Source organism: Euwallacea similis, chromosome 24, assembly GCF_039881205.1.
Source record: "Euwallacea similis isolate ESF13 chromosome 24, ESF131.1, whole genome shotgun sequence".
NCBI lineage: Eukaryota > Metazoa > Arthropoda > Insecta > Coleoptera > Curculionidae > Euwallacea > Euwallacea similis.
Window position 1 is genome coordinate 40,525 of NC_089632.1, and position 25,836 is coordinate 66,360.

Here is a 25,836-nt window from a genome sequence, read left to right on the forward strand (position 1 = left end):
ATTCCTAAAAGTAATTTTTTTTCAGACTTCAAAATCGTCTGAAGAACGGCTGAAACATTTAAAACTATTTGAGAAACTCTGGAATTTCCCACACTATGTTGGAGCATTGGACGGCAAGCATATAACCATAAAGGCTTCATTTAATAGCATCGTACTGATGGCGTTAGCTGATACCACATATAAACACTTGTATAATATATTGATGTGGGGTGTAATAGAAGAGTATCGGATGGTACAGTCTTTAATAATTGTGCTTTATCAGTTGCTTTAGCGAATAACACTATAAATTTTCCTTGTGCAAATCCTTTACCAGGACGTGAGAAACCAGTACCATATATGTATAATAGTAGTATATGATGCATTCGCCATGGAACCTTATTTATTGAAATACTACCCATTTAAAGGACAACCTGCGCCAAATCGAGTGTTTAGTTACAAACTTTCAAGAGCTAGAAGAATGATAGAGAATGTGTTTGGACTTCTTATTACCCGTTTTCGCATTCTAAGGAAACCTCTAAAATTTGGACCTAATAAAATTGCTTGCATTGTACCAGCTGTATGTGTTCTACACAATATTTTAATAAATCGGAAAAGTGAATTTCATGCACCAAAAGGAACTTTTGACACAGATAATTAAGATGCATCATGGCGCAGTATAGGAATGCTAGAATCAAATTTAGTAAACTTAGACCATGGGGCGGCTCACCATTTTAGTGGAAGTGCAAAAGAAATCAGAAATGAGTTTAGAGATTATTGCCTTTCGCTATAGGGAGAAATACCTTGGTAGTATAAACATATTTAAAAATCCATAATACAGGGTGGTCATTTAGTGCGGTCTCGGAAGATTACGGCTAAATAATTTAATATTTTGAATTTGTTTTTTTGCGTTGTATAGAACTCGATTATGGGTACATTCTAAAATTGTTTTCGTTTTATACAGGGTGTTTTAAATAAGTGAAAAATGTCAAAGTTATGTTTTTTTAAATAGAACACCTCATATATTAATATCGTTTTAGATTTCTTGAGAAAAATAAATGTAAGTTTCATTAAGGTTTACTTGTCCTAAATCTTAAGGATTAAGGATAAGGATAATTAAGTTTTTTTAAAAAAATCATGCAATTTTAAAAACTTTGTTTTTAAAAAAATTTAATTAAAAATAAATTAATTAAAATTAAACAAATCTGGCATTTCATGTTCTAAAAAATGTCTATACATCATTCCCGTCAGATTTTCATTAAAAAAATGTGTTCCAAGTATTCCCGCCCATACATTGAGGGACCAACGATGCTGATTGTCTAATGATCTTATTAGATGAGGATTTACATTATCATAGTAATGAAAATTGTGACGATTGATAATACCATTTTTGTGAAATGTAGCCTCATCGGTGAACAAAACCGTCTTGAAAAAATTGTTATTTTGATTGTATTTATTCACACCCCATTCAGCAAATTCACTGCGTTTTGCAAAATCTCTTGCATCGAGTTCTTGATGCAATTGGTAGTGATAAGGATGAAATTTTTTTTTTTTCAAAATATTGTGAACTGATGTTTTAGATATTCCAAATTCCTTGCTAATTTTTCTTTGGCTGGCGTTGGGGTCTTCAATCACATGTGCGAGAACTTGAAAGTTATTTTCTTCATTATTTACGGTTTTGTTTCGTTCATTTTTTTTATAGGTGAGAGAGCCAGTTTTATTGAATCTTTGATATAATTTCAAAAATGATTTTTGAGTTGGGTGTCGTCGATCAGGAAATCGTTCAGCATAAAGTCTTGAGGCAAGCAAAGGATTTTCCTCTGCTCTACCCAAAGTATAAATCATATCTACCATTTCGTTCATAGGAAAATTCATTTTAATGTTATACTAAAATTTTAAAAAAATATAGCAAAGTTATAATTAAAGTTAAAATACATACCTGTAAATAAAAAATAATCATTAATCAAGTTTTGACATCGACTTAGATAAAGGAAATTGTAAATATGTTGCCATTTTGGAGGTAACCATAGCAACTGATATAAAAAGTAATAAAATTTGCTACCTTTTTTTAAATCTTATTTTTCGAAGAAAACCTGTACATTTAGGTATAGGAAGGTGTAACAATTTTTGATTAATCATATGTTTATCTCTTATTTCAAATAATAAAACATGGGGTGTTCTATTTAAATTAAGCAAGTTATTTCCCTTCAAAGAGAATGCAATTTTCATGTTATTTTTTGGACGCACTGTATGAGATATTTCAATTTTAATAATTCTGGCATAAAATACGTCTCATATCTAAGGTTTGGTATGAATTTCGATTTACTCCAGTTTGAATTTGCTTCAAAACAAAGTTTTTAAAATTGCATGATTTTTTAAAAAAAACTTAATTATTTCTAAATCCTTAAGATTTAGGACAAGTAAACCTTAATGAAACTTACATTTATTTTTCTCAAGAAATCTAAAACGATATTAATATATGAGGTGTTCTATTTAAAAAAACATAACTTTGACATTTTTCACTTATTTAAAACACCCTGTATAAAACGAAAACAATTTTAGAATGTACCCATAATCGAGTTCTATACAACGCAAAAAAAACAAATTCAAAATATTAAATTATTTAGCCGTAATCTTCCGAGACCGCACTAAATGACCACCCTGTATACCTAATATTTACTAACATGGATAGTATTAGAAAACTTATATTTTGATATACATATATTATCATAAATTATATTCTGTTTCCTTAATTAAAACTAAACAAGAAAATTTACTTACCAATATATGTATTGTCAACAGTTACTGGGTCAGAATGATCACAATTGATAAATTTCATAGCATTAAAAAATTCCCATGTAATCTTATAAGTATCATCAGTTCCACCACCGCTTTTTTTGGCTTTAAATCGTCTAATTTCTTGGAGAAATTGTGTAATTACGCGATATTTCATTTTCCACAGTATCGAATTTCATAGCTAATGCATTTAAAGCATTTTATTTTTTTATTCGATTTCGATAATTTTTACTTGTTACAATCCCATAGTTCTGGATATGATTCCCACTCTTCAATTAATAAAAAAGTACTTTCTGGTCAACATTTTTTCACTATTTACGTCATTTTACAACTGACGTTCAACGTTCACTCTCAGCTCTCGTATAAAATTTCCAGTCGGTTTGGAAATAAATGATAGATCTCTCAGAGAAAAAGAAAACTTATTTATATACAGAACAAACCTTCTTGAAGTGCGTCTACACTTTAATATTTTAACCCAAACGAACAGAACGAACCGAACGATCATAAACAAGCTGAACAAATGTTTTTAAAAAATTCGTTGCGTTTGCTCAAATAAGTATTAATACAAATATTCCAACTGCTCGAAGCGTTTGTAGTTAGTGTTAGTAGTGTAATTCCAAATTATATTGGCTCTTGTTATTTTTTTTCCACAAAGAGAAAAGACGTGGAAATTGGTAAAAATAAAAGAGTGAATTTCTAAAGATAATAAACATGAATACTGACCTAGCACTAGCTTTTAGTGTTTTTTTTTATTATTTGCAAAATTGCTAAAAAAAGAAAACCATGAAGCCAATGGGTACTAAGACTATATCAACGTCGCATTAATAACTTATTATTACGAGAAATGGAACATATCCACTTACAGAATTTTACCAGAATGGCTTCTGAAGATTTTGAAGAGTTAATAAAGTTAATTAGACCAATTATTTTTAAAAAAACACGAGGTTACGAAAATCGATACTAGTGAAAGATCATTTGGCTTTAACATTGCGGTTTTTAACTTCTGGTGATTATTTTACCAATCTTCAGTAGTTATTTAAAATATCCAAACAAAGTATTAGTGTCATTGTGACACAAACATGCAGCGCTTTAACCCTGAGTTTAAAGGATTACATAAACATAAATAATAAAAAAAGTGCACTAGTATTTTGAATAATAAACAAATTAGTAAAAAGTTTGAATTTATGTTTCAAATAAAAGTAATAAATAATGAATATATTTCCAAGTGGATTAAAGCTGCCAGTTGCTTAAAAAGCTAGTGGCTGCTTCATTTCAGATTGATTGCTCCTGAGAGTGGACTTCGCTTGAGAATGATGACAAATCAGTATATGAAATTCCACTCTGTATCGTTTCTTGTGGGGAAGGAGTTGGAATGGGTATCTTAAAGTTGCCACTGGGTGAAAGTAATGACGAATTTTGATCGTTTTGATGAAAACTTGCTGTATTTCTGTTTATATCAAAATGGCCCACATCAGCTTGATATAGTATATGTCGGAGATTTATTAGTTTTTAAGTTCTGTAGATGTAATATTAGAAGAGACAATAAGATGAAGGGCAGGCTGACAGCCTTCTTAAGAAAAAGCATTGTCGAGTGAGGTTACTAATACCACGACGCTCTTAAGTGGCCATGTGTGCTAATTATTTGGGTGACACTAAACTATTGGTTCCTTTGTAATAGGGACTAGCAGGTACTTTTCCTACGGTTCTGAAGGACTCACCAGAACTGAGAAAGTTAAGACAACAGGGACAAAGAACTGGCAATTAATGGATTGAAGAGCAGAAGAGCGGTCGTGGGGTAGTGAATTCGCTAGTCTGTCTTTTCATTCTTTCACTTTTAAAGAGACACCTTTCCTCCAAAATGGAAAACGCATCGAACGCTATTCCGACATATATTTTTAAAGTAATATTACACTACCGCTTTAGCCCGCTCAGAATAATTCCTCAGCTTATTTGCCACGTGCTTTCCATAATCGTTATAAACATTAGATATTTCTTTTGGCTTTTCTTTTCTAATTACGCTTCTTAGCATTTAAAAAGCTTCATCAATTTTGTCATTTTCTTTCGATACTTTTCGTTTTGCTATTTTCTTTACAGTTGAAGAGCCTGTTTTTTCCAGATGGTGAAGTACAGTTTAGCACTCAAGATTGTATCTAATATTTTGTGTAAGATCAACATTTGTGTTTGTAGATTGGCTATCAACAAAAATCTCAGTATCTTATTGTGAAGCAGCCTTCTCCGTTTTCGGATTCTAGGAAAAAAATTCAATGTCACCGTTTAGATTGTTTTTAATACTGTTTTAAAAGAATGCCTTATCATAAGCTTTCTATTTAATTTCAGATTTCATTAAATGCTGAAGAATGACTTCACATTTCCAAAACTTTTTACGAACAATGGCAATTTCCACATTGTATAGGTTCTATGGATGAAAAGCATGTCATAATAACAAGCCTAATACTGGAAGTGCATACTACAATTATAAATCGAATTTTAGTATTATATTATTTGCAATTGTGGATGCTGCATACAATTTTATTTTTGTGGCATTGGTTGCCAAGGTAGGATCTCGGACGACGGCGTTTTTAAACACACCACACCCTACAGAAAAATTATAGAAAATAGTCTACATCTTCCTACACCCAGGTTCCTGCCGAAAGTAGACAAGAATATGCCACTTGTTTTTGTAGGAGATGAAGCATTCCCCTTGACAAATAGAATAATGAAACTTTACTCGGAGATTCACGAAAAGGGTACGAAGCAAAGAAAATTCAACTACCATCTAAGTCTCGCAAGAAGGGTTGTGGAGAATGTTTTTGGTATTGTTTCTGCAGTTGTTTGTGTTTTAAGAAAACCAATACTCTTAGAACCAGAAAAGGCCCAAAGCGTAGTTATGACAACGGTATGCCTACATAATTTTCTACAAAAAGGCACATCTAGAAATATTTATACTCCTCCTGGAACATTTGACCAAGTAGACAGTACAAAAAAATTAATTCTTGGTAACTGAAGAAGTGACAACAATTACCTGTGTTTATTTTTACCTATTAGACAAATACCACGTAAAACATCGATGGAAGCAAAAAAAGTGCGGGATCAATTTGCAACTTACTTTTTCAATATATAAATGTGGTATTTAAGTTATTTCTATTGTTTATAAATTTTTCTTTTCTACTTATTTGTGAATAAAATATGCTTACCACCATAAAACTTACTGTTTGTATTGGTTCATCTCTATCTAATAAAAAAGCCATCTGAATGAATGCAAACCATTAGAATAGGTAGAGTTTTTGCCTACCCATAACAGCAATTATTGCTTTGAAATTATATTACGTATTTTTTTCAGCAGTTGTACTATCATTATTTACTTTTACCAGTATTAACTGTTTTTTTCCTTCGGATTTTTCTTGTCTGAAACTTGCTAAAATACTCTCCATTTTCTTTTTAACTTTTTCTCTATTACACTGCAAAATTTCTCTAATGCTTACCCAAGCGTTATGTTTTTTTATTTTGTTATAATATAATAAAGTCCATGTTTGGAGTTCTGTAATACAGGGTATTGCTTATAGGTACCAATTAATTTCAAGCACTTTTGCCTATCCCACTCCATTTTCAAAAAAATTCTGTTAAAAAAGTTCTTCTTGTTGGTTGTCGTATTTATCGTTAATACGCCGCAAACTACACAAATGTTGTGAATAGCACGAATTTTACTTATTCCCGTCAACTGAATAATTCGGCGAACAATAAATTCTTTTGAGCAATTCCGTTTTACCGACAAGTTTAACGCGTTCAGTTTGGCTCGGAGACAGGTCCAGATTATGCAAATTCTGCTCTGCTCGTTTGGTTCGTTCTGTTCGTTCGAGCTAAAACGTTCAAGTGTAGACGTACCTCAAGGATAATGGGTGGAAAACCCCTGTGTTTGATGGGAGTGAAGCTCAAACTCGTGAAGCTCATAGGCGTATCACGAGGGCGCTTTGCCTGACAATTGTACGTTTTAATTCTAAATTATCTTATTATTCTAACTACATTAAATTAAGAAGAATTTACCGGTTCTAACAGTCTCCCTATACTGTTACTCGACAGGGAAATTCACTAAATCATGGAAAATCCTAGGCGATACCCTATTGTGAGTATTTGTCTTCAGCTTTAGATGAAAGTAAATGATTAAGTAAGACCTGTTCTGCGGCAGGCATATCCACAACAAATAATGATTAAAGAAAATCGGTACAATTATACACATTTATTTTACAATATTTACAACAAAGTATCAAACATCGTAAACCTACACTTACATCAAATGGCGAATCTTAATCCTACAAACTCGAAACATATATTGCACATTTTAAACATCCACGACCGATGCTTAAACCCTAATTCTTAAGGCTCACAAATCCTCCTCAATTATATCATTCATCGGTTGTACATATGTACTCACTTTGAACTTATTCTTTACGTTAACTGAGAATCATAATTCGGTAGTTTCTAGCTTACGAGGCTGCGGTACTGGAACTGGAAGACATTGATAAAAATTTTGCCTCACATATTGTTCCTGAGACACATTAGTTTCGTCGTGAGGAATATGTTCAATTGATTCTGAAGCTTCTCCGCTACAAACTACATTTTCATCTAAAGAGTCAGGATCGGATGTATTGCTGAAATAGAAAAAAGAGATATAGATGAGTTTTAATATCACGCACCAATATACGAATCTTACCTAAGATCATCGGCTCCCTTATACCACTCATTCTCATAGGCTTTCAACCAAATAGGGTTGCTTCCTTCCATGCTGTGCTTGTTCGTATTCGGAACTCTACCGCTGAGAATGCTCAATCCCCTGCCGTCAATTTCTGAATCTGCACGTACTAAAACAACAATAATTCTTGTTTTTTATGCCAAGAAAATGAAGTTAGATATCACCATAAGCAGTTGCTGTCGCTGCCTTCAACTTCCTTTGGTAGGCATGGCGCTGAGTTATGAAGAGGGCTAAGATGAGAAGGAGTAGGAGGAAGAGAAATAGGGAAGTGGCGGTAAGCCAGAAAGTGGTTCCTGCTGCCTGAATTTGAGCTTGGAGTGCTAGGCTACCTCCTGGTTGTGTATCCAAAACGTTGAAATTCTAAAAAATATTTTTGGTTGTCAACTAGTTTGTTATTTTAAAAGTTTATTACCTTAAATAAATCATCCAACTTCTCAGTGTTCTGATCCACCAACTTAAGCACGTCTGCAACCTCAAGAATAGAGTTATCCTTCCTGTCAACCAAATGCAGGTACAAATCAGTCCTAGTTTTGTCTACACTCCCGTCATGATTGGCATGAATTCGAAATTCATCAACATTCACTATGGCTCCGGTAACATTTCCTAAAACCCTGGAAAACCCTTTCGAGGTTTATTCACTTCATTTTTATTCTACTTACTCTCTGAAAACTTCAATTCGATTCCTCAAATCAGGTGCATGTTGTCTGAGTACAAACCGCACTCTTTGGTCTTCTCTGAGCAAATAAATAAACACCCTCGCAGTGTCTCTGAGCCCACCTGTGTCATTTGCTAACACCATAAAATCAAAATAACCTTTCATGCCTTGCTGCGGATCAAAATTGAGCTGAATAGCTCCTGTTTCTTTTTCCACCAAAAATGGTACTCTTCTTAAATTATCCAGACCTTCAGTAAGGGTCATTTGCACTCTTCCCACAATAAAATACGAAATTATAGCGTTTTTGCCTGCATCTGCGTCTTGTGCCTTAATCGACATAAATTTAGTACCAAAGGCTGTAGCAGTGCTCACACCTCCTACAATATGAAATTTAGTGATTGGTTGTATTTGATGAGTGTGACTTTACCAGTGAATACTCTTCTGATAAATTTAGGCGAATTGTCATTAACATCCAGAACTTTAACTATAATCTTTAGTTGAGTATCATCGTTGGAATCGAAGAAGTTTTGAGGCTCTGGAGGATAGGTACAGTCCTCAGTGGCTTTGACTAACAGCAAATGAACGTCGTTTTCTTCTCTATCTAAAGGCTTCGTGACCTAATGATTTTTATAGTAAATTCGTATTTTTTTATTACTTAAACAAAACGTACGTATAAAGTGTGATCTATCGGGTGCAAATTAAACAATCCGTTCTCATTTCCCCCCACTAAGAAATAGCAAATTGGGGCAGGGGTGCTTTCGTATTCCAATTCATCCCGATCGACAGTATCAGGGAGAAGTCTCTTTTCAACTCCAGCACTTTGATTTTCTGTCAATACGACCAGTAATTTAAGCAAAATAACGTGTTTTACGAACAAAATCATCCTCCAATCTCTTTACTCTTTAATTCACTATGCCCCGTCATTTAAAATTTAAAACTATACTTTTTTCTTACCTGTGAATTCAACGATGAATTCATCTTGAAGAAATTGCGGTTGATAACCGTTGATGTCAGTAACATAGACTGTAAGGTCAAGATCGGAGATAAGAGATGTTGGAATACCCATGTCATAAGCTTCTACTCTAATCTGGAAGAAAATTTTAATTTTATTGATGACTTAAAAAATATATTTCGATTTTGTAGGAGAGAACTACCATTTGAGAAGAAAGGTGAGTTTTTTCTTCCAGGATCATCCAAGATTCATGTCAGAATTCAATAAAAGATAATGAAACCTTTACAAAGAATAATAATTTTTTATGTAGGAGGATGAAATAAGGCATGCTTCTAAAAATATATCAAATATTTTTGCTACTTATTTTATAAATATTTAACTATTTACATCCAAAAAGTTAATGTTGCAACGTTCCAAATTATTTTTAGGTTAAAATTATGCCCACTATAACACAGGAAGAGAAAAAAAATTAATTTAAACGATTGTTATTAAACTGACTGAAAAATATTTTAAAAAAACATGTATTTAAAGTAATTTTTGTGTTTTGAAAAAATACATCTTGCACAATTCTAACCCAAATAAAGCATCTGCACTATAAATTTCAGTCTCAGTCTTCAGAAATGTAAATCAAAAACATTACCTAAAAAAATCGAAATTCCATTATTTACTTACATCATATATCTTCTGCTTTTTCCTGCTCAACGGCAATCTCAGCTCTAAAATCCCAGTGCTTGGATGTAAATTGAAAGTTCTCCAATGCCCAGCAGGATCTGCCTTCAATCGATACCTCACCTCCCCATTTAATCCCACATCTTCATCTGTAGCCTCAATTTGTATCAGCGCACTTCCCACTGTAGCGTTCTACAAAATATCTCTTTCACAAAAATCTCTCAAAAGACAGAAAACCATACCTCTGGGACTCTCAAGGTGGAATTATGAGGAGGTGCGACGAACACTGGGGCATGATCATTGTAGTCCATAACACAGATATGTAATGGTTCTTCAACATAAAAACCGGGCTTTCCTAAATCTTGAGCCCGGATTGTGAGTGTGTAATTTCCATGTCTTCCCCTCAACGATTTTGTTGTACGGATTTGGGCGCTCCATTCAGTGTTTTGGTATAAGTCAAAAAGGTCTAGTCGATTACCGTCAGCAATGTCGATTATCACCTGTTTTGATAATAGTTCTTTAGGCTAAAATCATTAAAGGAAATGTGCAAGAAATTACCTGTCCATTAGAAGTCTTAGGATCGTCCTTATCTGAGGCGCGAACGATTGTTATTGGCTGCCTGGCTTCGTGGAACTCAGTAATATTCACACAAGCAGAATCAACAAATAATTCTGGTTTGTTGTCATTTACATCCAAAATTGTCACACTACACCCACTCATGGATTAATGAAAGTTAAAAAATCTCATTGAAAAACTCACTTGAGATGTTTAAAAGCATTCCTGCTCTCCCCATTATTGAAACCATACTGATAGTTGTCCCAGGCTTCTATGATAAGCAAATAATTCTCTCTTTCCTCTCTATCCAGTTTTTCTGCCACTCTAAGAACACCTGTATCAGCCTCAATGGTAAATTTGCCCTGAGAAGATAATCTGTCAAGGATAAAGGTAATTTTGCCAAACTCTCCCGAGTCGTCATCTGTAGCGTTTATGGTTGTTATTTTACTACCTGAAATGAGATTTTAAGAAGGATTATTTTAGAGATAGTCAAAGTTAAATGAACCCGCGGGGATGTTTTCTGGAATCATCAAAGCTGTGGGTTCATGGGTAAATATTGGGCTGTTATCGTTCTCATCAAGAATTTGGATAAAAACATCCACTCTGGAAGATCGAGGAGGTACTCCTGAGTCCATAGCTTTGACCTTTAATCGAAGTTATTAAAAATATTATACCACATTATTTCAATAAATTACAGTAAGATTTATCCATTCACTAGCCTCCCTGTCAAGCCTGCTGGCAACCACAATATCCCCAGTGGTGTCATCTAAATGCACCATATTAACATATTTTTGCCTCTTATCAAGGAGATACGTAATAGTTTTATTTAGGTCTGCATCATTAGCTTTGACAGTTCCAACAAGAAGTCCATTTTTGCTGTTCTCGGGAATGGAAAATCTGTAGAAAGGCTCCGTAAATTTCGGACTATTATCATTGATGTCGCTTATTTTAATTTTTAGAGTAGCTGCAAATTACATTTTTTCAGGATTTTTTTTAATCATTTATATTTTCCTTTACCAGAATCCATCTGCTCTCCAGTTTGTGAATTAACATCTCGCACTATAATTCCTAAGTTGAACAATTCGATTTCTTCCCTATCAATAAGTCTTGTCACAGTGAGCTCCCCACTAAAGGGATGAATTGCGAAATATGTTAGACAATCTACATTTTCATCCTTTAAGGGCAAAGCCCGCTCATTTATCGCCTTACAAAAATCTCTATCTATGAAATAAGTTACATTTGAATTATCATCCAAATCTCTGGCTTTCACTCTCGCAACCACTGTTCCAACCTAAAAGAAATACTATGTAAATTCCTTCTATACCATATAATAATTAATCTTTTAACTTACAGGGATATTTTCAGGTACCTCTACCTCTTCTAGTCCGAAAATTTCAGGATTTTTATTATTAATATCCAAAATAGTAATTTCCACAGTCACAATAGCATGCAACTGGTTTTCCCCTTGCCCTCCGTCTAAAGCCAACACTTTTAAAGGATAAATAGTTTTTCTGGGTTGCGTGAGGTCTGGATCTAAGTTTGCCCCAAGCGCCGTTGAGATAACTCCTGGAGAAAATTCTCGTATGTTCGAGAAAAACTCCTCGATAGTGATCGATTTATTTACCTGTTTCGGAGTCGATGATGAATTTGTCAAAGGCACCCTGTTGAATTCGGTACACGACATGATTGTTTGGAGAGGAACCATCGTAATCAAAGGCCTGGACCTGAAGAAAATAAGACTATTGGAAATGATTCAGAAAAAATCGCATAAGTAGTATTCAGAAACTCTAAAGGTGAGCCCTCAAGCCTCGCGATTTCGTCGGGAGATAGGACAATTTTACTTCGAATTGATTTAATGCTAAATCCATATTTATTTCAAAAATCCACAATTTTTTTTCAAAGACGCAATATAAGACTTCCAATCTAAGTTATTTATGCTCAATTGATGTAGTTCCCACAAGAGACAATTATACTTTATTATATTGATTACTTCAAAAATCTTCTTAATTGTATACAGGGTGTTTCAGAACTATGGCATAAAACTTTTAGGGATGATTCAGTACAACAAGAGAAGACATTTGAGTATAAGAATCCGTGTCCGCAAATGTCTCCCTAAGGCGCTATGATGCTTTAAGGTAGTTATGTGCAAAAATGTTTTTTATCGAGTTTTAATACATTTTATTTTAATTTGTTCATACAATATAACACTACAGAAATGATTCAAGATGTCGTCCTTAAACTTGAATGCACCTGTTAAGTACTTTTGCTAAATGTTTATCTTAGCCAAGACTGATAACAGAAATTCTTGATCGTTAGTTCAACACATTCACTCGTTAATTTTGCAAATTTGAAAAAGTTCTCAAACTAATCGGTGTTTATGGAGAACTATATTAATCAAGAACTGGCAGATATGCATCTGGCATATGGAACAACAAATTGCAACCCAAAAGCTGCTGCACGGCTTTATCAAGAACGCTAACCCACAAGAAAATATCCTGGGTACAAGAAATGTATTGCAAATTTATCGATGACTTACCATCATTAGCACTTTGAAACCTAACATTCACAATACTGGTGCAGAAAGAACAATGAGAACGGTCCATTTTGAAGAAGAGATTCTTTACAAAATTGCAGATGAACTTTCGACTAACACTCGTCAAGTTGCGCAAGGTATGGGTGAAACTCGCATTTCCGTTTGGTGGGTTACATGAACAACAACTTTATCCATACCATTTACAAAAAGTCCAAGGGTTGATTTCAGCCGATTATCTACGAAGCGTTCAGTTTTGTCAGTGGCTGTTTCATCAGATTATTGAGCAACCCAATTTTTTTAAGTTTTATTTTATGGACGGATGAAGTCAGTTTCATACAAGATCACATATTTAAAAGTAGGAATAGCGAGGCTGGTATGGACCGAAGAAAATTCACACGCGGTATTTGCTGGAAGTCACCAGAAACGTTGGTTTGTTAACGTATAGGCCGGTATTGTTGATGACCATTTGGTTGGACCATACCTGCTGCTCCATCATTTAACGGGGTCTATCTACAGGCGTTTTCTACAAAATGTCCTACCGGAACTTTTTGAAAACGTTCCATTAAATGTACGGCAGCAAATGTGGCTGCAACATAATGCGCCTGCACTTTTTTGTTCAAGCCCGTCATTATTTGGATCGTTAGTTCGGACAACATTGAATCAGTAGAGGTGGTCCAGTTCCGTGGCCAACTAGGTCACCCGATTTAACACCTTTAGATTTCTTTTTGAGGGGACATGTAAAGTTTCTGGTTGATGAAACGACAGTGGAAACAGAGCAAGACTTGATTGCATGAATCACTGCGACATTTGAAGTCGTTCAAAACGATTATCGAATTTTTAGCTAAGTCCTCAGAAACCCCAGTCCCATAGTTCTGAAACACCCCATATAATAAAATGTATGGAATATTTTAGGCATCACATTTTCGATTCCCTAAGAACGGATAATTGAGGAAGCTTCAAATCAAGTATTGATTAACGCCAAAAAATACGGAAGTTACTTTATTCTAGGACCGAATATGAAATCCAGAAAAGTTTTTAAGAATTCTTAACACCGAAGTAGTAATTCCTATTGCAGATGGTGTAGCACTTACCTCCAATCCAGAATTCCAAAATTAGCTTTACCAAAAAAAATTTACCGATTTTATAAGTTAGTAAGCTGTCATACAAAATCACTGAAGACCGTTTCCTCTAATTAATCTACGTTACTTACCTAATATTACAAGTTTTCTAGGAAAACTTACCTGCATTATGGGAGTCCCTCCATCAGTATTTTCATGAATACTTGTATTGTAGAAGTAGTATTCAAATATTGGAGGATTATCGTTCACATCTTCTACATATACCAACAACGGTGATTCGCTGCATTAAAAAAATCTATTTTTCGTAATAATACAATTTAAAAAACGAATAACTTTACCTAAATAAACTGGGACTCCCCATATCTCTAGCTCTAACTGTAAGATACAAAATCCTCACGTTCTCTTCTTCAGGTCCTTCAATGAATTCAAAGTCTATCGGTTGTTTCGGAGTTATCACTCCAGTTTTAGCGCTTATACTGAAGTTTTGGTGCAATTCTCCCATGAGGAGATATTCAATTTCACTATTTTTGGTTCCTGAAAAATAATTCGCAATACAAAAAAACACTCAAATGTTGCTACTACCGTTTAAGTCCGCATCTCTGGCCTCAACTTTCAAATAACTTTGAAAACTGGGGGCATTTTCCAGAATTCTCGCCTCATATGTTCTTTGAACGAAAATGGGGCTGTTGTCGTTAACATCTTCAAGATTTATAGTCAGTTGCACTGAGTTCCTATTTCCATTGCCCAAATCATCCCTAGCTTCTACTGTCAGAAAATGTCTGGAAACCTGCTCTCGATCCCATGAAAGGCCTCCAGGGGTTTTAACTGTGATTATGCCGGAAACTGGATGAATGTTTAATCTAGAGAAGTATTTAAATAATCAGCAAGAATTTCAAATAATATAAACTTACAAGTTTGCAATGCTTCCGGCAATATTGGTGTATCTAACACCCATTGTTCCATAAGTTCCAGAGTCGTCATCCAATGCTTGGACCCACGCTACAGTGGTGCCAGCTTCGCAGTTTTCTGGCACCCAAACTTCATAAGAGTTCTTGGTGAATTCTGGATAATTATCGTTTCGGTCTAAAATCCTGACGATCACTGGAGCTTCGCTGAATTTGGGATTGACTTGCACCACCTGATTAATAGTATTTTTGCGCATACAGTTAATAGGATGTTAGAAACTTACCTCTTTAGCAACAATGGTAAAATTAATTACTTTAATTTTCTCGTAATCTAGGTAAGAACTATTTTTTACTTTAAGAGTAAATGTGGCTTCATTGGTGGCCCTCATTGGTGATATTTCAAAGAGGTCATGACCATGTTTTATATACATTTCGAAAGTGCCATTTATGCCCTAAAATCATTAAAAAAACTTGAAAGTTGAAGACAATCGTGATTATGAAAATAACATCCCCAGACATAAATGTGTTGTGGATTAAAATAGATTGCATTTGAAAACAATCATTACCTGATCATAGTCAAATATTTCAGGAATCGAATTTCCAATAAAAGTAAGAGGGGTGTTTTTAGGGGCATTTTCCGCAATTTCACATTCATACATATTAGACTTAAAAGTAGGTGTTTCGTCATTAACATCCGTTATCATCACTGTGACTTCAGTTGTGGCATAAGGTGGTGGTTTTTGATGGCTGTCGACCTCAGTAGCCTTAAACGAAAGATACATTAAACCTCATATAAAACATGTAAATAAAACTTACTGTGATTTGTAAGATATAAGAGCCTGACCCAAATCCTAAAGCCTCTCGATCAAGAACTGACGCAGTCACTACTCTCCCTGTATCTGTCTCTATCTTGAAAAGATCGCCCCTTTGATCGATGTTATTAGTGGAGAGGGAGTAATGGATTTTATTGTTAATCTCTCTATCACCGTCAATGGCAACAACTGAAAAATTTATTTTCTGAAAAAGTAATACACAACTCCACAGTAATCGAAAATGAAACGCTGAACTTTCAGATCAAATTCAAAATCAAAGTAGGTACTGTATTTTATACTCACCTTGTAGCACTACTGAGCCTACAAGGCTGTTCTCTGCAATCCTAGCGACAGGGGTAACTCTAACAAACTCAGGAGGTCTGTCTTCCACATCTTGGACTCTGACCAGAATTACTGCAGTTCCAGTATTTATGCGTCCCTCTTTTGCTCTATCTACTGCTAAAACTTTAACTTGATGAGCAGTTTGTTTTTCGTAGTCCAAACTCCCTGGTGAATTAGATTTAGGACACGTAACAGTATGATTTTATTAAACTATACCTATCAGCTTAACAACAGCTTTCTCCCCAATTGTGCTGACGCTAAATAAACTTTTATCCACATCTGCAGCTGGATGGTAGACTACTTGACCATAAGGTCCTTCATCTGCGTCAGTCGCCTCTAGTTGAGCAATAATTCCTATTCAAATGTAATAAATGAGTTAAAAGCACGCATTTTGATGCTGTACTCACCTGTAAAAGCATCCTCACGAAGCATAATAGAGCTTTGATGTGTTTTGAAAACTGGGGTATTGTCGTTAACATCTTCTACCAAAATGAGCAAGCTTTGAGTCACGTAGTTTCCCTGCCCTAAATGGCCGTCTGTTAGAGTTAGCACTAAGGCATACTCGTCTTTTTCCTAAAGAGTTAAATTCCTTTGATGCATTGAAGAATACTCCATAATTACTCACCTCTCTATCGAGCAACTTATTTAAATAAACGTTGGCCTCAGTGTTCGATGTACTGTCAACGATGATAACATCACTCTCAAGAGTAGGTTTCACCCCAAACGTGAGCCTATCCCCGTCTGCGTCATGGCCTTTAAGCTTATAAAGTAAGGTTCCTAAGAATAGATAAAAATTCTCTTTAGATTTTAAAGTGTTTTTACAAAGTTGCAATTCACGTTTAATCATATTGGATTAGTTATACCAAAATGCCAATCTTTACTTTTTGCCACAGTTTAATATCTATGAAAAAAAAAATTTTAGTAAGTAGTTTCTCCTTTTATATGTAATGAGATCTAAGCAGGCAATAAACACAAAACCGGTATACATATTCGGTTAAAAAGATGTTACATAAGAAATAAGAAAAATTTTCTAATGCAATTTACAGCGTTGTACGCTTGATTGATCACATAATGGTTCATGTTTTATTCGTTGCTGAGTGTTTGTTAATTCTTCATATTTGGTTTAATTATTGCCTGTTAATTCAATTATTTTTTAAATAAATCTGAGATTTCCTAGTAAAAACTCATCAAAAAATTTAGAGAAATTTATAGAAAATGGGCGATAAATTAAAATTTTGGCATTGTGTTAGTCTTGTTTCAAAAATTATTTTATTAACACAATCGAAAAGAGCCAAAAACGGCAAAATACGTTAGGCCCAATAGTCCAAGGGCTGACAAAATTACCTATATTTTAATGTTGATTTGGAGAAGAACATCAGAGTATAGGAATATTAATAAAAAAAAAAGGAAGAATATAATATAAGTCTTAATTCCAGGTGATACATTTAATTCTTTTATAATTTGAGTTTCTCCATATCATATCTTGCGATGCATAAACTAAACTATGAGAACAAGTCCATTATACACAGAATAATTTCCTATACAGAATGAATTGTATTCTATGATTAATGAAGAGATCTTGGAAACTAGCAATGACGAAGTTGGTTAAATGAGGAAAGAATTGCAGCTTTAAGGGGCTAATTTAAAGCCACTTTTGGTTTCTGGGAAATGTCGAGATCTGTCTAGACATTTAGCAAAAACCAAATTATTTCGACTTCTTTTAATCCGTCTAGTCGCGTAATTATTGGTTCTAGAGAAATTATGTAAATACGAATGTCGTAGATACGAGGACCGTTTGATAAATCAGTGATTTTTTTAATGAAAGATTTTTTTTTGGCCAAGAAACGTTTTATTTCTCAACATAGTCTTCTTTTAGCTCGATACATTTAGTCCAGCGTTTTTACAATTTTTTATCCCTTTCAAATAATAAGTTTTATTAAAGTCCTTAAAATAGGCGTTTGTTTCCGTGATGGCTTATTCATTTGACCCAAATCTTTTACCGCGCAGCCACTTCTTCAGGTTTGGACACAGGAAATAGTCGCATGAGGCAAAGTCTGGAGAATATGCTGGATGGGGTAGCAGTTCGTAGCCTAATTTACGGATTTTTGCCATGATGACTACACAAGTGTGCACCTGTGCATTGATTTGATGGAACAGCACTTCTTTTTTCTCCAAATACGGTCGTTTTTGCTTCAATTCAATATCGAATCTGTCCAAAAGCTCTGAATAATATTCACCAGTGATGATTTACCCTTTTCAAGGTAATCGATGTGAATGACATCGCGTGCATCCCAAAAAACTGTGGCCATTACCTTATTGGCCAACAGACCCATCTTGACTTTCTTTGGTGCACGTTGACCTGGAGAAACCAACTGTTTCAACTGTTCCTTAATCTTTAGTGTGTTGTGATGGATCCACGTGTCGTCCACGGTTACGAAACGGCGGAAAAACTCGTTCGAATTACGGCTGAACATCGCCAAACACTCTTTTGAAATGGTCACACGGGAGCGTTTATGGTCAAATGTAAGCAATCGCGGCACCCATCGCGCGGATAGCTTTTTCATATCCAAATATTCATATAAAATGTGATGTATCCGCTCAGTTGAGATACGGCCTCAGCTACCTCCGTATTTTCTTTCTCCGATTGCCCAATATCGTTCCATGGATTTTATGGACAATTTCTGGGGTGAGGACCTCTTTTGGACGACCTGAACGTTCTGCGTCACTTGTGCTGGTACGACCACAACGAAACTCAGTAAACCACTTCTTAATCATTGAAATTTGAGGGTGCAGAGTCCCCATAGTATTTATCAAGCCTTTCCTTGGTTTCAGTTATGTTTTTTTTACGTAAAAAATAATGCTTAATCAGCACACGAAATTCACTTTTTTCAATTTTCGTTGAAATTCACGAGGTCGTCTGGTTTCAATAGCTATTGAACGCAAACTAAATGACGTAGCTTGCTCAAAATTTGATAGTAGTCTACTAACAGATGGCAGTTGATGGGAGTAATATTGCATTGCAGAAAATCTAAATGTCACTGACTTATCAAACGGCCCTCGTAGTTTTGTCCTGAAAAAAACAAACTAACCAGATTTTTTCTGACAGCTATCGTTTTCGAAATATAGCATAACCTTAATTTTTTTAACGGAAAGCATAGTAGGTTATGATTTATTTAAAAAGGTGTTTTTTCAAGCTTTAAAATGATACCAATAAATAGATAGTTATTTCTCAAAATGGCGGACTTACAGCCTTTTTTTAATCCGAAATTGCAATTTTAAGATAGTTAGCCATGAAATCGTTCATATTGATTTATTATTTGTTTGACACTAACAGCTTGCATCATTTAAATCAGATATAGATTTAAGTTTTTCAGTTGTTTTGATGAGAATATTTCAAATCCAGGATTTATTAATGTGCATAAATAAAAAAAAAAATTTTGAAAACCTTGAAAAGCGGGATACAGTACAACCTCTTTAATCCATACTACTATTGCACAGGCTAATTAGAATTTTCGATTTGTTCGGATTAACGAAAAATATTTTCAAAATTGTTGCAATGAAAACTTTATTTTTGCGGAAAAAAGTGGCACAACTGCAAAATTATTGAAGTGAAAATCCGAACTTAATACATATACATATGTGTGTATGTATTTTGATTAATTTCCTCTTAGAATATATAATTTATTTAAATCTAAGGTGGCGTAAAAAAATTTAATTCTAATTAATGTTTTTTTGTTCTGCTTTGAGGACTCGTTTTTTCATTTCAGATAGAATAAAAACGTGATATTCCGTTTCAGAATTTTCTAAAGCCCATTTCATACATATTTCGAAACATCTGACTACCTCTTTATGAGATATACGTTGCGGTAACACGTCTTCGTTCGATTCGTGTGAGCTTAATTCATTTTGAACATGTTCCACAATATCCATATTGTTTATGGATTTCCATGACTATTCTTGACCAGCTACCTAATCGATAACTTATTGCCGTGTAAAAACTCCAGAAATTTGATTCAACAATACAGTAATTTTCGTTACTTGTTTGTCAACGGTCTCTAATTCCAATTTATTTTTCCACTCTAACAGTGGAAAAAGGTCATCTTCATCAAAACCATCACCAACTTCTTGGCCAAAAAGTTTACTCCATAACTTCTATATGTATAACTTCCGGTCTAATATTGTCCCAAGCCTTTGCTAATTTGATTACTATAATACATTTTTAATTTATTTTGAAATTCTGCCGTAATATTCACACTTTCAGAAGCGACAATCCGTTTTAAAAGATGTTTTCTGTAGTGCAACTTGATTACTTGAATTACATTTTGGTTCATAGGTTGCACTAACGGCGATACATTAAACGGCAAAAACATTGCAACTTTTTTTTTCGTCTGAAGAGAGGTTTTCTAGATGTCTTGGAGCGTTGTCCAAAATTAAAAGTACTTTAACATCTAAATTCAACTACCACATTCTTTTTCTAACTACAGGAACAAAATCTGTAGAAAATCAATTTTTAAAAACATTTTTGGTGAACCCATGCTTTTTTCTCTCCTTGGTAGGTCACCGATAGTTGTTCACTTTTGAAGATTTGAGACCTTTTAGATCTACCGAACACTAACAATTTAAATTTATGAGTCCTAGAAGTATTCGAACAAGGCATACAGGTATAACTCTTTCCTTGCTCATTTTTCTAACTGGGGCTAATGCTTTAAATTGATGAGCTAGTGTTTTTTTGAGGAAGTAATTTCTAGAAAAGTCCGCCTTCATCTGCATTGCAGATTTGGTCAAGCGACAACTGAATGTTTTAGATTTTGTTTTGAATCAATTGTTTGAAAGACTCTACTGCTGCCTGGTGCTACGAAGAATTTTTCTCCTGTAAGGGAAAATTGTTGAATCCCATGTCAACTTTTAAATTTATCAAGCCACCCAGAACTGGCCTTAAAATTTAGTGTATTGTCATGGGTTTACTCATAAAAAAATGTTACTTTTTCTCCTAAATTTCTCCCGATATTGGGATACCTACAAACATACCATATTCGGTAAAATGAAGAAATTAAAGAGAAAAGAACCATTTTAGTTCTTGATCTTTCTTGTAGAAACCAAGTGTAAACAGCTTTATCCACTTCAGGATGTACGCTTACATTCAATTTCTTCGTTTATTGATAAAAGAACTGGATGTGGTGGCATAGGATAGTATCCTTTCCTTATTGTTTTTGATGTCACAAATTTTTGATTTCCAGACTTTATATTTTTCTTCTAAAACCGTCATTGTATGACGTTTCTCTAAGCTTTTAATAATCCCAACATTGTCTTTAATGTAACGTGTTTTCTTTTAGTCGCCATTAGTATGTTTTTTAACTCAAAATTGCATTAGAATAAAAAAACACTTGACAACACAGGCAATCCCAAACATGATTCATTCCAATTGTGTCCTTAACAAACACTAGCCGGAAAGAAGCAATAAAAGTAGAAATCCAGGAAAGATTCTGTGAATCCCTTGTTAATATATAGATGAAGTAAACTAGTATTCGAAAGTGAGGGAAACGTCTCTCATTCACTGTTCGGATTAACGAGTTTTTGTTCGAATTATAGCTTAAGGTTCCCGCTGTTCGGATTACTGGAGATTTGAATAAAAATATGTTGAGATTAAAAAGGTCATACTATATTTCATAAATAATTATAAATAGGTATTAGGTTTTTTTACAATTTAAAAAATTTTCATCAAAGCAATTCAAAAACTTAAATTTACAAATGTTTTAAATGATGAAGTAAGCTGTCAGTATTAAATAAATATTAAAACAATATGAACCATTTTATGACCAACTATCTTAAAAGTGTAAGAGTATCTATATCCCATTAAAAAAAGGCTGTAAATCCGAAATTTTGATACCTTTTTAAATAAGTAATAACCTACTACGCTTTCAGTTAAAGAAAGTAAGTTTATGCCATATTTCAAAAATTATACCTGACAGAAAAAATCTAGTTAGTCTATCTTTTTGAGTGCAAAATTATCTACAATATTCGTCTCTTCATAATTTCTCTAGAACCAATAAATACACGTCTAAATCGATTTAAAGAAATCGACAAAATTTGGTTTTTGTTAAATATCTAGTAAGTCCTCGACTTTTTCAAGAAACCAAAAGGGGTTTTAAATTGGCCCCCTAAAGCTGCAATTCTTTCCCCATTTAATCGATTTCTTAACTCTACTAATTTCCGAGACCCCTTCACTGATGATCGAAAAAAACACACCTTGTAAACGGGGTGTCCCTGAAATGACTATACAACGCTTGACTAAAAATTGCTGAACCCAAAAATAAGGCATCTTAGGTAAGCGTCCCTATATCCAATTTTGTTTCACTTTGCCGCTACAAGGCGCCAAAGTTCTCAAATTTATATCGTTTTTTCAAAATAATTGCTGTTTTGAACCTGTTAAACCTGTTTTTACTAATTTTAAAACTAATAATTACTACATAAACTGACATATTTTGACATAAGCGGGATCTTTTGTAATGCGTGGAAATATTAAAAATGGCGCGTAGTTCTAAAATAAAAATTTGTATTTCTGTTATCCCCAGTATGAATGACTTTAATTATTTTTGCCACTAGCTTACTTTATTTTGAAATTTTTTTGTCGCTTGTAAAATTTTCACCAGACATACAGTTTATTTACAAACAAATTATTTACGATACCTTGCAATTCATCATTGTTGATTAGTCGGAACGAAAACATAAAAAAAGTTTTAATTTTAAACAACCATCAACTTAGTTTGATTATTATAACAAATGTTTAAGATGGTGACCGTTTTCCTGAATATATAAATAAATTCATTTAAAAAAATTAATCTATACTTTGGGCATGGTGTCGATTTTTTTTAACATTACTTTCACAGTAATTATGAATTGCAAGGTATTGTAAGTAATTTTTTTCTTGAAAAATCGAAACGAGAAATCCGAAAATAAAACAAAAATTAGTAGTTTTCACTGAAAATAACGAAGTTGGTAGATACTTTTGGTATAACCGGAAGTGCTGCCATTTTGAAAATATTTTTCTTTGATTCAAAATGGTCGATTTTAGCATGAAACCAAATTTCATTGGGCTAAGATAGTGAAAAGTCAAAAATTTTCTAATGAATGGGTTGCGTGGCTAACACTTTATAGTGAGAGGGATTATATATCATCAAAAGAAAACATCATAAATAGTGTTGCTTTTTAAGACTTCAACATAAAAATAGGTCAAAACTAATTCGTAGAACTCGTTAAATATTCGAAATCTCTGTATTTGTTTGTGCTACACTGTTTTCTCAAATAATTGCCGTATCTCTGATTAATCGCATTTTATGCACAGAAACATTTCATTTCTTAGAAATCTTTATGGTGATGGAAATTAGACTCGAGATTTAAGAAGACTAATAGGTGGTAGCTTTTAGCCACATAAAAAGCAAACGAAACCATAATTATCTCTAACTGAATGTATTAACCATTGCGTAACAAATTAGTATTAAATTTAATCATAATTAAGATAGCTGTCTTCATCAAATGTGCACTTACAGGCTAAAAGAACTCATTTTACTAACCAAAATTAATTAAAACTTCGTCGTATTAGCATTAACAGCCAAGATTCCGTTGCTCATTACTAATTGGTTCATTGTACACACACTTTACACAACTCACATAAATGTTCAAACACCCTGATTTATAAAAGTCTATTAGGAATTTTATAAATTATCATTAAGAGGGACATTGAAGCGGTTCACTAGGCATTACCGTTTTTGCCCCAGAAATGACCAGGTACTGCAATTTTAAACGGGTCTTACATTAAGTTGTTTAAGTGGTCTAGTTTTGATGTTTACTTAAAAAACTGTAGTGAAAGGATTCGTTTCAAGCTTTGAATCTGCATCACGAAGTGTTTTAGAAGGCTAGAGAGCAATAAGTACCAACACTGAATTGGGCAACATAAATGCAAAATTATGGCATTGTTTGAGAATCTAAAGATTTAAATTAGAAATAAGGACCGTTTTCTTATTCGTAGAAAAAACTAGAGAGTCTAAACCTAAGCATTTATGTAATGTATAATAGCAAGAAATTTGCATATATGAAGTAAATGAAATAGGGGGACATATTTATGGACTAATTTTACATTCGAAAATATGAAGAAAAGTTAATATAAATATAGGTCGGCAAGAGCTTCCTAAGGGAGCTACGGTCCTTCGAAGGTGGCCCCCAAGAAATGCGGAATGACGTGCGGAACCAGGGAGAGCTACATTTACACTACATCTCATATCATATCTTCTATCAAAAAAAAAAGTTTTGTCTTGCTAGACAATTTCACTACCCAATTTCAGCTTCTCACCTTGAAATGTTTCCTTTAAAGTGTCATATCTCTTAAACGGTTCGTCCTACGACAATTTATCAAGAGTACCTTTTCTACGGAATTTTAAACAAGAAATCATACTCCGATAAGAAATTGTCATCAAAGTTAAAGAATACAAGAACATGTTAAGTAAATATAGCTTCTCCCTGGTTCCGCACGCCATTTCGCATTTCTTGGGGGCCACCTTCGAAGGGTCGTAGCTTTCTTAGGAGGCTTTCGCAGACCCATGTTTATTACCAACTTTTTTTCATATTTTCGAAAATAAAATCAATTCTTAAAATATGTTCCTCTATTTCATTTACACTCTATATTATACCCAAGTTAGCAGTTTCAGAAATAAAATTTACTGATTTGGATTCCAAAGAGCAAGAGAACAACACGTGGAAAATGAAATAGAAGACATATTTGCTCTACAATTGGTAAGTTAACCAAAAGTCCATCTTGGTATTGATAATGTTGGTACAGAAACAAATCATCTTCAAGACAAAGACCTATATTTGCAATCTTTACCTAACATTTAAGGGGCAGGTAAGGCAGAAAAAAAATATATTCCTCATTATATAAATTAAAAGAGAAGATTTTTACTTTTCGCTTAATTCACATCAAAAGTTTGGCATTCAAGATCGACCACATTCTTTTTTGCACATCTATGCTGGTAGGAACGAAATAAGTGATGGCACGTGTAGACAATTTTAGTGCATGTCTCAATTTATGATGATTTTTTTAAGAAAGAGTAATTTTTAGAGATGTCTGAATATACTAGAAAGGATTCTTTATTTAAGACTTAAATAGTATTTTTCTTACCTACTGGTGTTTCTTCCCCTTCTTTCAGTCTTAAAACAATTTCAGTTTGGCCATCGATCAGGAACCTGGGAGGCCGATTGGACGAAACTTTACTAAAGGCACAAATAAAGACAATTAACATTAAAAAACACCTAACACTATTTTGCCCAGTGGAAGTAAATTTGAATTTAATTTTCACAAAGAAACCATTAAATGTCCTTTGAGTATTTTTAATTGCAGTCTGAAGTCCTTCGTTGTACTTCATTTTCGATATTGCAGGTTACGTATGGGCCATCTGAAAGAAAAAAGGGAACTAAGATTTGTTTTTGTGTAAGAAACTTCAAGAAAAAAACGAAATTTTACTAAAATTCTCATGGCAATGTTTACCAATTACGGAACCTTCCGTTATAGGCCATGAAGTGGAACCACTGGAACCGTTTTAGTTCGGACGTTGACCAGATTTGTTACGAATACTGACCATGGAGATCAAAAAATTGCGTAAATATAGCTTTGTATGTCATGTCTCAAGAAGCATTTTAGTGCCTCATGGTACCTCTAATTTGGGCCTATTATGTTAATAAGCCCATTGTTTTAATTAGGTGTGAAGACTTAATTACCGAGTTCTGGTAAGATTCTCAAAGACTTTCGCTTTTATCTCTGGTGT

At 33.8% G+C, this 25,836-nt stretch overlaps 1 protein-coding gene and 2 pseudogenes across 2 annotated transcripts; 1 reads left to right on the top strand and 2 right to left on the bottom strand.

Moving 5' to 3' along the window:
- Window positions 1-4,002: 4,002 nt before the first annotated feature.
- On the bottom strand, window positions 4,003-7,180 carry LOC136416637 (uncharacterized; annotated as a pseudogene).
- LOC136416764 (uncharacterized) lies at window positions 5,134-5,906 on the top strand (annotated as a pseudogene).
- On the bottom strand, window positions 7,049-25,467 carry Cad88C (cadherin-88C). 2 transcript variants are annotated; one of them, XM_066401943.1, is made up of 29 exons: window positions 25,194-25,467; window positions 16,647-16,798; window positions 16,429-16,594; window positions 16,238-16,375; window positions 15,983-16,186; window positions 15,684-15,868; window positions 15,434-15,631; window positions 15,152-15,319; window positions 14,874-15,100; window positions 14,545-14,822; window positions 14,301-14,496; window positions 14,125-14,242; window positions 11,975-12,074; window positions 11,702-11,916; window positions 11,368-11,641; window positions 11,046-11,314; window positions 10,856-10,994; window positions 10,555-10,801; window positions 10,354-10,501; window positions 10,038-10,295; window positions 9,799-9,987; window positions 9,129-9,261; window positions 8,845-9,002; window positions 8,602-8,791; window positions 8,179-8,551; window positions 7,932-8,130; window positions 7,684-7,879; window positions 7,481-7,619; window positions 7,049-7,418 (listed from the first exon to the last, which is right to left on the bottom strand). In XM_066401943.1, exons 1-29 carry the CDS (start codon window positions 25,435-25,437, stop codon window positions 7,232-7,234), a joined length of 5,688 nt encoding a protein of 1,895 aa, XP_066258040.1. In that variant the 5' UTR covers window positions 25,438-25,467; the 3' UTR covers window positions 7,049-7,231. The 2 variants fall into 2 exon arrangements, with proteins under 2 accessions (XP_066258040.1, XP_066258039.1); XM_066401942.1 differs by having other exon boundaries at window positions 7,481-7,628.
- Window positions 25,468-25,836: the final 369 nt, after the last annotated feature.

Excerpts from the sequence above, each read along its gene's own strand:
- Cad88C (XM_066401942.1), bottom strand. The coding sequence starts at position 25,437 with ATGAAGTACAACGAAGGACTTCAGACTGCAATTAAAAATACTCAAAGG. Across the intron at positions 16,799-25,193 it reads AGGGGAAGAAACACCAGTAG|GAACCTTACTTTATAAGCTT; the intron begins GTAAGAAAAATA and ends ATCTATTCTTAG. Across the intron at positions 16,595-16,646 it reads ATAAGTTGCTCGATAGAGAG|GAAAAAGACGAGTATGCCTT; the intron begins GTGAGTAATTAT and ends TTAACTCTTTAG.